The following is a 12,986-nucleotide window of genomic DNA, read 5'->3' on the forward strand; positions in this document are numbered from 1 at the left end:
ATAAGCACTTTCACTGGACTTTTCAGGATGGCCAGGCGGGATAGCAGGCAGGTGGGCGGAGAGGCAAGCAGGCAGGCAGAGAGGATGCTGCCTCTTCACTCTCCTAGACTGGAGTGAAGATGGCGCCCAGCCATCCGCCCTTTTATTGAGTCTGGATCTCAGGAGATCAGACAGCAGGATCTCATGAGGTCCGGGGACCCGCACTCCGAGTCTGGAAGGAATTCCCGAACAAGCTCAGAGAGGGAGTCTGGATTGGGGGTGTCCGGGGGTCTCTGAATTCCCCCAATCCGAACTTGCACATCACTATTAATTACATCATCTTCCCAAAATTTTTGGGACATTTTGGGAAGGGATACTGGGGATACAAATATTGCATAGAGATACGAAAATGTAAACAGATAATTGCATACAGTATCTACATCACAATACAGATATTCAGTAAAATGGAGACCATAAAAGAAAAATAGAAAAAAAATACTGTAAGGTAGACTCAAAACCCACAGTAGCTCAGCTATCTGTTGTTTTCTTTGTCAAAGTCCCGAGTGCCGCAGTGTTTATACACATATACATCACCAGTGCCAGCTGAGCGGGGGGTCACTGAGGGCACAGGGCAGGTGATAATTCATGCAGTGAGTGCAGGCAACTATACACATTCTAATATTTAAAGACAGTATCACTGGACTGGATTATACAGCACTATCGCTTGACTGGCCTATAGAGCACTATCACTGGAGTAGCCTATACAACGACAGTATTACTGGACTTATGCAGCAGTGCCACTGGACTTTTACAGCAGTATCACTGTACTTTTGTAGCAGTATCACTGGACTTTAATGGCAGTATTACTATACTTATGCAGCATTACCAATAGACTTTATCGGCAGTGGCACTGGACTGGACTTATGCAGCACTATCCCTTGACTGGACTATACAGCTGTATCAGTGAACTTTGATGGCAAAATTACTGGACTTATGCAGCAGTACCAATGGACTTTAATGGCAGTGCCACTGGACTTATGCAGCACTATCACTGTACTTGACAAAACAGCAGTATCACTGGACTGCACTATACTGCAATATCACTGGACTAGAATATACAACTCTACCACTGGACTGGACTATAAAGAACTATCACTGGACTGGACTATACAGAACTATCACTGGACTGGACTATAAAGAACTATCACTGGACTGGACTATACAGAACTATCACTGGACTGGACTAGAAGCACTATCACTGGACGGGACTATAAGCACTTTCACTGGACTTTTCAGGATGGCCAGGCGGGATAGCAGGCAGGTGGGCGGAGAGGCAAGCAGGCAGGCAGAGAGGATGCTGCCTCTTCACTCTCCTAGACTGGAGTGAAGATGGCGCCCAGCCATCCGCCCTTTTATTGAGTCTGGATCTCAGGAGATCAGACAGCAGGATCTCATGAGGTCCGGGGACCCGCACTCCGAGTCTGGAAGGAATTCCCGAACAAGCTCAGAGAGGGAGTCTGGATTGGGGGTGTCCGGGGGTCTCTGAATTCCCCCAATCCGAACTTGCACATCACTATTAATTACATCATCTTCCCAAAATTTTTGGGACATTTTGGGAAGGGATACTGGGGATACAAATATTGCATAGAGATACGAAAATGTAAACAGATAATTGCATACAGTATCTACATCACAATACAGATATTCAGTAAAATGGAGACCATAAAAGAAAAATAGAAAAAAAATACTGTAAGGTAGACTCAAAACCCAAAACAAGACAATTGAGTAAAGAAAGGCAGCAGTCAAAATTCCAACAGACCAGGCAGGTAAATAAAATAATAATAATGAACAATTCATTTGCAAGCTAAAGCATCAGGTGGGTGGGGATAGTGCAGGTTAAAGTTGAATTGGGGGGTCCAGGTCGTACATCCGAAGCATTTCCAAAGTTGTACTGAAAGCGAAGAGGGCAGGGTGTCAGAGAAGCAATTTCTTGGCCCGAATCGTCAGGATCGGGTAAAATCGGCCCGAAATTGAAGTCTATAGGTACCTTTACATTTGCTGGGTTGTTTGCAAAATGATGAACAGGCAGGGGGCAGTCGTTGGGGTCTGCTCAGCGGTTTTTGGGCATGCACACAAAAATGGTGGGTGCGCCCATAGCAACATTGGGCGTACCCCTGTGAAGGGGTAGCGGTTTGTGTGGTAATCACTGAAGGAATGTTTGAGCCAGCGAAGAATCTCCATTTAGGACAAGATAAGTGGACCTAACCAGCTTGGTCAAGGTCACCTCTAAATGTTGTGGTGAAGCTGGTCAATGTGGTGTGTGGGATTCCAGATGATAGGTTGACAGGTCAACAGGACTAAAGGACTAAAGGTCAAAAGGTCAAAAGGTTGACATGACAATGGTCGAAACACATATGATTTTTTTTGCTTTTTATTGTATTTATTGTAACTTTTTCATCATTTATCATCTGGACTACGATTGGGAATAGTATTCTTGCTCGAAGCATGGTGAGTGTGTTAGATATGTTTAAATATAAAAAAGACACAAAAAAAGAAGAAAAAAATCTTGCGTTGTCCATTCTATGTCGACCTTTTGACCCTGTCAACCTTTTACCATTTTTGTAAAGCAGCAATCATCTATAAGGCAAACCCAGGATGGCCTATTAAAAAAAGGGAAAAAACGCAGACTCGCACAAAAGTCATACCCCTTCTGGAATTCAAAGGCTATTACATTTAGCTCATGGTGTTGAACTAATGATGGTCAAACTAATCAATGCCGATCTTTTGCTCCACACCTGGAAAAATGACAGGGTAATAAGTCAAAGTCCTTTTATAGCCCATCTATGTTTATGTGATGATTTCCTCAGAAAGTTTTGAAGTGACCTTGACCAATATGATTAGGTTCACTCAGCTTTACGTGAAAGGGATTTTTTTTTTACTGGAAAAGATATTTAAAAATGAACGCAAAAGGAATGATAGTTTTGCAACTAAAGAAATCCATGACCTATACCCAGTTTGGGAAGGTCTGTACACTAAGAGATCTGTCACATAAGTGATAGCAGGCCTGCAAAGTCACATGGTCACATGATACCACTATGGGTCATAGCAGACCTCATTGGCTCAGTGAACTGGTGACCTCTTTCTCAATTCTAAGGTCATACTTCCTAATGAACTCCAGTAAACCTACAATCCCTAAAAAAATACAACCATCAGCACTGTGAAGCCAGTCATTGCTGAAGTACGGTAAATTGGACTTCTACATAATGGGTGAAATTTAATAGGATGAGAGATTAAGAAAGTGAGAGATTTGGTAAGAAATCTTGTGTTTTTTTTAAAGCGGCAATCATTTACACTGCTTAATCAGTTTGATTTTGAAGTGTAAATGATTGCCGCAGTACTTGTTTAGTTTCACGGCGATATCGGCCGATATATCAGATGCAATATCGGATGATATATCGGCCGATCTGATCCGATGCAATTTTTTACCTGTTCATAACCCCACTATCCACTACGCATGGAGTTGATTTTATATAGTGTGGAGAGCGCAGTGAGCCACCGAGCCCGAAGTTTGGTGCGTAGTGGATAGTGGGGTTATGAACAGATAAAAAAAATCGGATCGGCCAAAATATCGGCTGCCATGAAACTAAATAAGTACCATTGTCGCTTTAAAAAACCTGTAGATTGCTTACCAATCTCTCACTTTCTGAATCTCTCATCCTATTACATGTCACCCAATGTGTTTCCCAGGATTCAGTATTGAATCCCGGCGGTTGGGATCACGGCGTTCAGAATCCCGACGCCGGAATCCCGACAGCCGAAATGCCGACAGCCGAAATGCCGACAAGGGGGGACGTGAATCGCCCCCCCTTGCGGGCTCGCTGCGCTCGCCACGCAGCGGGCCCGGTGCCTCGCTACGCTCGGCACACTAATTTATTCTCCCTCCAGGGGTGTCGTGGACAACCACGGAGGGAGAATGTGTCGGCATTTCGGCGGTCGGGATTCTGACCGCCGGGATTGTAACTGCATCCCGTTTCCCATTTGTGGGCAGCAGTAACGGCTGCCTATAGATTGTGAGGCAAGTATCCTTAGTTGTCTATGAAGGCACAAAAAATTATGTGCAAGTGTACGGGGATATACTGAAAATAGGGGTACATTTACTAAGATGTGAGTTCTATTGAAGCAGGGATGTTGTCCATAACAACCCATCAGCGTCTAACTATTATCTTCATCAGTGAAATTGATCTGTTACCAATGGTTCAAATTTAAAGAAATTAATGGAAAACAAGAACGAAATACATTTTAGAACGTACTGAGAGTATATTGAATGGCTGATGTCTGATAAAAGTATTTATGGTTTGGATTTACCTGCACCAACCCATGCAGTGTGGCCATCACACAGTGTCACATCAAATCCTTTGCCCAAATCTTCCTCCCATCCAATCTTTAGAAAATAAGTAGCTTCTGGGTCAGACGTGACAGTGATTTTTCTCACTTTTTTTTTCTCCATGTCCCTTGATTACAAAGTATATCTGTATGAAACAAAAAAAAGACATATATTCAGGAGAATACAGGCCACATACATACACTAGCTGCAACCATTGGTGACCAGGACTCCCTCTTCCTTTTACTTGTTCTACCATTACACACTATGATGAATATGTGTGCGTGTGCGTGTGCATGTGCATGTACATGAGGTAGGGAATATAGATTGTAAGCTCCACCGCGGCAGGGACTGATGTGAATGTTCAAATATTCTCTGTACAATGCTGTGGAATATGTGTGCGCTATAATAAATAAATGTGGTAAATCTATATAGGCAACTCCTTTGAAAACCCAAATACATGACAGCTTAAAAAATTCATGATGGTATATGATACAATTAGCAGTAAATAATTCCCCAATTCACTTGTATATTGAGGGAGAAAGAGATCTGATCTTCAATATTCTATATTTCATGGGTGGGGCATACTTGCCTACCCTCCCAGAATGGCCGGGAAGGTGGGCAAGTTCCGCATTTTCGCCTCAGCCCCTGCTCCCTCGTTCCCCGCAGTATAAAACTCTGAATTTTGCGTGTCCACGGGGAGAGGGCGGGGCTATGTCGCAAATCGTGTCATTTTAGCTTCTCCCCCATCCACGGACCCACAAATTCATGCGGCTGCCTGTCATGGGGGCGGGGCTTGGTGACATAAGCCTCGCCCCATCCCCAAAACAAAGCCTCTTCCCCCCTTTCACTCCTCTCCGGGCTTCTTCCGGAGAGGAGTTTTAAAAAGTCGGCAGGTATGGGGTGGGGGTTGTGGTGGGCGGAGGGCGAGGCACCAATTATTAGAAATGTGAATGTCAATCACTATGGTTTACTTTCGGAATTTGGGATTCATTTCTCAAAATCAAAAGCCATAGCATTGGGCAGTCATCCATATAAGCCAAGCGCGGTACTCTTTACTTAGAACGGCGCCCACGATTTTGATCGTGGGCATCGTTAGTAAAAAATCTCGTGCATCTCGGGCATTGAATGCACTAAAAAATCGGTGCAATGTTAAATGTCTCAATTGACCCAATTTTCCTGTTCAATGCCTCAATTGACCCGATTTTTCCATAGGAAACAATGTTAAGTGGGCCACAGAGGCCAAATAGGCACCCTGAAGTGTATAATGGCCACCCAAATTGTTAACGCCACCCCACGATCAACGTCAACCCGAAGCGTGGCGAGTGCAGCGAGCCCGCGAGGGGCGGCGGTACGCGTCCTACGACCTTTTCATACCCCCACTATCCACGTTGGCGTGGAGTTGAGAATAGAAAGTGTAGCGAGCGCAGCGAGCCACCGAGCCCGAAGCGTGGCGAGCGCAGCGCGCCCCGCGAGGGTACGCGGACAGCTGTGAAGCCCGCGAGGGGACGCGGATACCTGTGAAGGTATCCGCGTCCGCTCGCCACGCTTCGGGCTCGGTGGCTCGCTGCGCTCGCCACACTTTCTATTCTCAACTCCACGCCAACGTAGATAGTGGGGGTATGAAATGGTCGTAGGACGCGTACCGCCGCCCCTCGCGGGCTCGCTGCGCACGCCACGCTTCGGGTTGACGTTGATCGTGGGGTGGCGTTAACAATTCGGGTGGCCATTATTCACTTCAGGGTGCCTATTTGGCCTCTGTGGCCCATTTAACATTGTTTCCTATGGATAAATTGGGTCAATTGAGGCATTGAACAGGAAAATCGGGTCAATTGAGACATTTAACATTGTTCCCTATGGGAAATCTCGGGCATCTCGTCGGTCGCATTGCACCCGATTTTTTAGTGCATTCAATGCCCGAGATGGCCATGATGGGCGACCTTCTAAGTAAAGAGTACCCCAAGCGCTTCTCTTGGAGGACTGAAATGGGCTTCATCCCAAATACAATACTTGGGAATAACACTAACCAAGAATATTCATAATATCTATTTCACAAATATAACTTCACTTATTGTAAAAATAACAGCAGAATTAGAGGGCTGGCAACATTTCCAATTGTTATATTTGGGTAGGGCCAATTTGATAAAAATGAATTACTTTTCCAAAGCTCCTGTACCCACTCCAAGTCCTTCCACTCCAACTCACTTTATCTGATAAAAAAAAAAAATTACGGATCTTTTCAGAAATTTCATATGGTCAAAAAGTTGAGGATTAACTTAAAAATACTGCAAATATCTAGAGTGTACGGGGGGATCAATTTTCCGAATATTAAACTATACAATCAGGCAGCCATATGTAGATACATCAAATACTGGCTCCATCATAAAGACCAATATTCTAATTATAAATTGGAACAGCAACTTCTTCCTAATTTAAATTTAACGTTTCTTTTATACCTGCCTAAATATGAAGTGCCTCAACAAATGCTAGATAATCCTCCCTTATGTCTACATGGTCTACATGGCATATGATACGTAATAAAGCTAAACTACATACTTTATATTCTTTACATCTCCCTTTTTTAGGCAATGTCCACTTTGCTCAACCATTTCGATCATGGTGCTCCCAGGGATTGTGCTCTGTCCGACAATTCGCAAATCAAGAAAGAAAAAAGCCATACACTTATGTTCAGGCAAAATCCCTCTATGATTTCTTGCCACCGTGTAATCTAGCTTTTCTTCAGGCCCAACACTATCAAAAAGGTAATAAGATTTTTAAGTGACGCTGATTGGGATAGCCAACTTGATAAAGCTTTTTTAAATGTAGGTTACTCTAGGAGAGCCATAACTTACTTTTACCAAATACTAAAAGGACCTCATTATAATGGTCAATTCCGAACAGGTATCACTAAGTGGCGGACATACTTTCCCAATCTAGAAGAAAAGAGTATTCTAAAGACCTTATTGTACTCTACAAAAACTATATCGGCCACTTCTTACAAAGATAGGTTTTTTTAAATATTTTATAGGGGGTATTTATCTCCTCACTGTTGTAACTTGATGGGCTTAACCGACTCTTCAACATGCCCTAAGTGCAGCCATTCTGATGCAAATTTGTATCACTGTTTATGGGAATGTACAGCTATCCAAAGATTTTAGTTGGCAGTTTGGCAATTTGCAAAAGATCATCTGATAAATTACTTATTGTTAACACCAGAATGGGCCATTTTGGGATTTAGCCAGCCACTCCAAAGATTTGGGTCGGGTGTAAGAAGCTGTTGTTGTATGTTTCTTCAGTGGTGAGAAAATGTATATTACAGCAGTGGTTATCTGTCATACGTCCCTCAATCTCTATGTTTAAAGAAAAATTATTTCAAATATTCAAACTAGAATAGACCGAAACAACCCTTCATAAGGAAAACAATACAAAACTTTTTTTGAGGTGTGGGAAAGCTATATAGACACATTGCTGGTGGAAACTAAAAGACAAATACATAAGTGCTTCCACACAACTCGCTGGTAGGAGACCAGACTGCTTCTGCAGGATCTACCAATTGTTCAATAGTAATGTGGGGAAGTCTTCCCGAACACGCATGGCCTTCCCCTCCCCCCCCCCCTCCTCCTCCTAAAGCTTTATTTTCTGTAGTTTATTTTATTTTCCCCCTTTTTCTTTCTGTCTCATTGTTTGTGAATGCCATGGTACATACATATGGATAGATTATCTGAATCTATTCTCTTCATAATAAAATAAAACAAAAACAAAAAAAACCCAACACAGACACACCATGGTTTATGTCCTTACTCTTGTTTATTAAAGATTTCTTGGTACTCTTTACCTAGAACGGCGCCAGCGATTGAAATCGCGGGCGTCGGGGGTAAAAATCGCGGTGATCGCGGTCATCGCGGTCATCGCGGGTAAATCGGGATGACCGCGATGCCCGCGATGACCGCGATTTTCCCATAGGGAACAATGTTAAAACGGCAGATTGACCGCGATTTTACTGTTAAATGCCTCAATGGACCCGATTTGGGGCCAAAAAGGCCAAATTAACCCTTAAATGTCCCCCCAAATGTTTAACGCCACCCCACGATCCACGCCAACCCGAAGCGTGGCGAGCGCAGCGAGCCCGCGAGGGGCGGCGGTACGCGTCCTCCGACCTTTTCATGCCCTACTATCCACTAGGGCGTGGTGTGAGAATATAATAGTGTGGCGAGCGCAGCGAGCCACCGAGCCCGAAGCGTGGCGAGCGCAGCGAGGGGACGCGGATACCTTCACAGGTAGACGCGTCCCCTCGCGGGCTTCACAGGTGTCCGCCTCGCCACGGACACCTGTGAAGCCCGCGAGGGGACGCGTCTACCTGTGAAGGTATCCGCGGGGCTCGCTGCGCTCGCCACGCTTCGGGCTCGGTGGCTCGCTGCGCTCGCCACACTATTATATTCTCACACCACGCCCTAGTGGATAGTAGGGCATGAAAAGGTCGGAGGACGCGTACCGCCGCCCCACGCGGGCTCGCTGCGCTCGCCACGCTTCGGGTTGGCGTGGATCGTGGGGTGGCGTTAAAAATTTGGGGGGACATTTAAGGGTTAATGGGCTCTGTGGCCCATTTAACATTGATTCCTATGGCCAAATCGGGTGGATTGAGCCATTTAACAGTAAAATCGGGTCCATCGCGCCTTTTAACATTGATTCCTATGGGAAATCGGGAGCATCGCGTCGCGGGCATCGCGGGTACATTTATGGACGGCCGCGACGCGACCGACACGATTTCAAAGTTTAACATTGGTTTCAATGGGAAATCGCGGGCATCGCGTCGGTCGCGTCGCGGCCATACATAAATGTACCCGCGATGCCCGCGACGGGCGCCGTTCTAGGTAAAGAGTACCGATTTCTTATATGTTCCATCAGCCATGACTGATTTATTGTATATCTAAACAAATTGTTTCTTGTATGTATATTATTATACATTTTTATTGTACATTTATTATTGTTGACAACTCATACTCAAATCTTTTATTATATAAATGTTGACTCCTTATACGTACTCATTGCTGGCTTTATGGAAACAAAAAAATTAAAATGTATGCATTATATAAAGTTGTTCAATGATAAATTTTGTTGCTATACTCCATATTATGCAATAAAAACAATTTTGAAAAAAAAATGTGAATGACAAACATTTACTGTACATTGTGTAATTTTTCTTTTAAGAAGTGATATGTGTAATTTAATTTGTGGTTCTGTTGTCATCACAAGGATAAATTATGTCGTTGGGCAGTATTCAATGCTCCCGATTCACTGTTTTTTTCCGGCGAATCCGGCTGTTTTCACTCCTTGCGGTGAATCTTTTTCACTGAAAATGTGATTCACCCTATTCAATGTTCACTGTTCGCCGAAAGGGAACAGTGAATGCCGGTCAGTTCTCCGTTTCATGCTCGCTGTAATTCGCTGTATTTCAATGGGGTTTTCACTGTGATTCGCTGAGAGTGTATTCAATGCTATGATAGAGAACTGCTTTCAGCATGATTTTCGCCATGATTCACCGTTTTGTATTTTACATCTTTTTAAGGTGAACTGGAATGTGACCTTTTGGTGTAAAAAAAAAATCTAAATATCTTTTCAGTGAAGGGGCATGCTTAAAGCAAAAATTTTGTAATTTTTTTTACACATTCCACAGCAGTGCTCCCGCTCATTACATATGGGAGCGGGAGCAGTGCAGTGGCTCCCTACCTGTGTCCACTGCCAGTTCTCCGGGGGGGGGGGGCAACTTCTGCTGCCTGTGTTTCCCTGGGTGCCCTCCTTCCCTCCACACATTCTGGGGCAGGCAGGGAGGCTTCCATCTCCCTGCCTGCCGCCGTCCCCTGACTCGCTACGGTGTTCAAATTTGCCATCAGGGGCAGTGAGCCCCTGCGGTGTTGAATAGGGTGAGAGGGAGGGCTGGCAGCGAATGCTGCAGCCCTCCAAAACCCTGCAAAACAGGATTCGCTGCACATAGCGTAAATTGTCATTGAATACTGCCCAATGTCTATATAACCTAGAACTCTCAACATTTGTACTGTTATATTATTTCAATTATTTGTGGACTTGGCACCTGATGTCTCAATAAAAACATTTCACAAAAAAAAATTATTGTCAGAATGCATTCCAACATCGGAAAAACGGATATTGAATAGGTCACATGTCAATTCAACCTAATCTGGTTGGAATCGGACAATATTTCTGCCTGTCAGTAATATCATCTGGGTTTGAATACCCCCAAAAATGTGTTATTTAAAGTGGTGTACCAGTACGCTGATAGAACCACCCAATCCAAAATCAGATCAATTATTAAATAAATATTATTGTCACAGATCACTGTGAATATTACAATTGCTCAGGGGTCACAGGCTCTGCAATACTGGGCTTATATGTGACAGCACAGTGTGTATGTTTTAGGAAGATTAAATGAATGAGCTACTGATTAGACTATCAAGCTAGAATTTGTTCGCTATGGTTGTGTGATTTGATATATTTGAGAGGGGTTGACAGGATATAATCATACACAGTGATTTGTGTGAAAAGACGTTTTTTGGTCAATATATAATCTTGGCCAACTGTGTGTCTTGCAATTTGATCCCCAGGCGTCTTTAAATGACTTTGAGAACAGTTCTACCAGGGTATTGAATATCACACAAATAAACAAGGGACAGACGACAAGACTCCAACACTTCTGGTGTAAAGACTTTCCTTTACTATATTTATTTTACTTTGGAACAATTGTTTCATCACTCAGAGACCAGTAGGAAGAGTTTAATCTCATCACTCAATATCACAATACTAACCCCTACTTAAAAGCTACAAGAAACCTCATATGCACAAAAGGCTTCTTTCAGGCACTCAACACAAAGGGGTTTTTTTTCTTTATTTTTGTGCCCTTTTTTTTAGGCGCTTGACAATTTTCTTTACATCATATTCAAACTTAAAGGAAAAAAATGGGTAAAACATCCCAAATTAAAAAAAGAATAAAAAAAAAAAAACATGGGTGTGATATTCGACATTCATCATGTTGACCTAGTAGAATAGTGAACATGTAGTATGTTAACAGTGACCTTTTTGACATTCATTATACTGTATCAACACTCTCAAAGCCTAAAAATATAAAACCCCTCCTATAGCGTAAACCTCACGTAGCCTAATTCTAACCCTCCCAAACATAGCCTAACTCTCTACTCCCACAGCATAAGCCTCACACTGCCCAAGGTGCATAACCTTAACCCTCTCATAGCCTAACTAATGCTTCAACCAGTGTTTAACCCTAACATCCCCCACCAAAGCCCAACCACTAGTGCCTGTATCTAACTATCCCCTCAAGTAGCCTAACCTTCTGTACTATAACTGTAACCCTCCCCCTAAGGCATAACCTTAACCCTCCCCTTCCTTAGCTTAACCCTAAACCTCCCCTTAGTGCCTAAAGCTTAACTGTCTCCTCCCATAGCTTAAGCCTAGCCCTTTCTCTAGACAATGACCCTAATCCCGAACCTCTCTCCCGCAGCATGATCCTAACCCTCCCCTTTCTGTAAATGTTTCATGTGTCCAAGCCCTTAATATAGTGGTATATTGATATGGCGGAAATAGCATGTGTGATTCGTCCATCAATATAGAATTGTTTTTAGTCAATTTTCATCTTTTTCAGGTTTCTGTGCCGAGTTTAAAGCGTAGTCCAGTCGGTTTAAAAAATAAAAATAAAAAAAAACACGTACAAAACACCCCAGGCCCCATCAAAAATGGTTAACTCGCTAGTCCCAAATGAGTCAAGCTTTACCAAGCTATATATACAGGCAGTCAATCAGGAGAGGCTTCTCATTGTAGAGTAGAGTACCATAATGGTCTGCAGGAAAACATATGTTTTGTACAAAATTTAGCAAGTAGCATTCTCTATTGTTACAAAATAACAAAAAATATAGAAATGACGAAAATATTTTTCACATGATATACCATGTTTTTTTTTTCTTTTTTTATCTGTGAAAGTAATTTATCTTCTAAAAACAATGCTACTCTTCTTATAAAGTCAATTCAACTTACTGGGCTGATCAAAAGACAGAGCGAAGAGATTTTCTGATTACCCAGAAAGATCAGATGTGTGATATGTTTTGGAAAAACAGAATCAGATGTCAGGTGTATGGCAGTAAAAGTCTTGATAATGTGTAACATATGTGAGATAATGGGCCAGATGTATCAAGCTTAAAAAAGTGATAAACTGGAGAGTGATAAACGACCAGCCAATCAGCTCTGTCATTTTTTTTTTACCTAGCCTGTAACATAGCAGTTAGAAGCTGGTTGGCTGGCTGTTTATGACTCTCCATTTTATAACTTTTTTGGGGGGTAAAATCCATATTTATATTCCTTCTATGTAATGAGGTCACTGAAATATAAGTTGAAGTCTATGGGCCTAAATCAGTTGTGGTCTGTATATTAATGCATTGCTTTGTAGGGCAAAATAAGGAGGCATCTATTACAAGTAGTCCTCCTCTGATAACTGACTCACCATCAGGTGGATTGCGGCACCCATAAGCTAACCATCACAGGAAATCTCCACCAAAGAAACAAAGATCCTTTTCCTCTTCGCTCTCAGTAAACGGCAATACCACAC

General features: G+C 43.0%; 1 protein-coding gene across 1 annotated transcript in view; it reads right to left on the reverse strand.

Moving 5' to 3' along the window:
• Nucleotides 1–12,986, reverse strand: part of XRCC4 (X-ray repair cross complementing 4) — a 340,917-nt gene that overhangs the window by 262,984 nt on the left and 64,947 nt on the right. Inside the window, exon 2 of the mRNA XM_083151842.1 lies at nucleotides 4,345–4,508. Within this exon, the coding sequence (XP_083007968.1) occupies nucleotides 4,345–4,486 (142 nt within the window). The 5' untranslated portion in view covers nucleotides 4,487–4,508. The remainder of the gene's footprint in view (nucleotides 1–4,344; nucleotides 4,509–12,986) is intronic.

The sequence above is a fragment of the Crinia signifera genome, chromosome 1 (genome assembly GCF_055691185.1).
Source record: "Crinia signifera chromosome 1, ASM5569118v1, whole genome shotgun sequence".
NCBI lineage: Eukaryota > Metazoa > Chordata > Amphibia > Anura > Myobatrachidae > Crinia > Crinia signifera.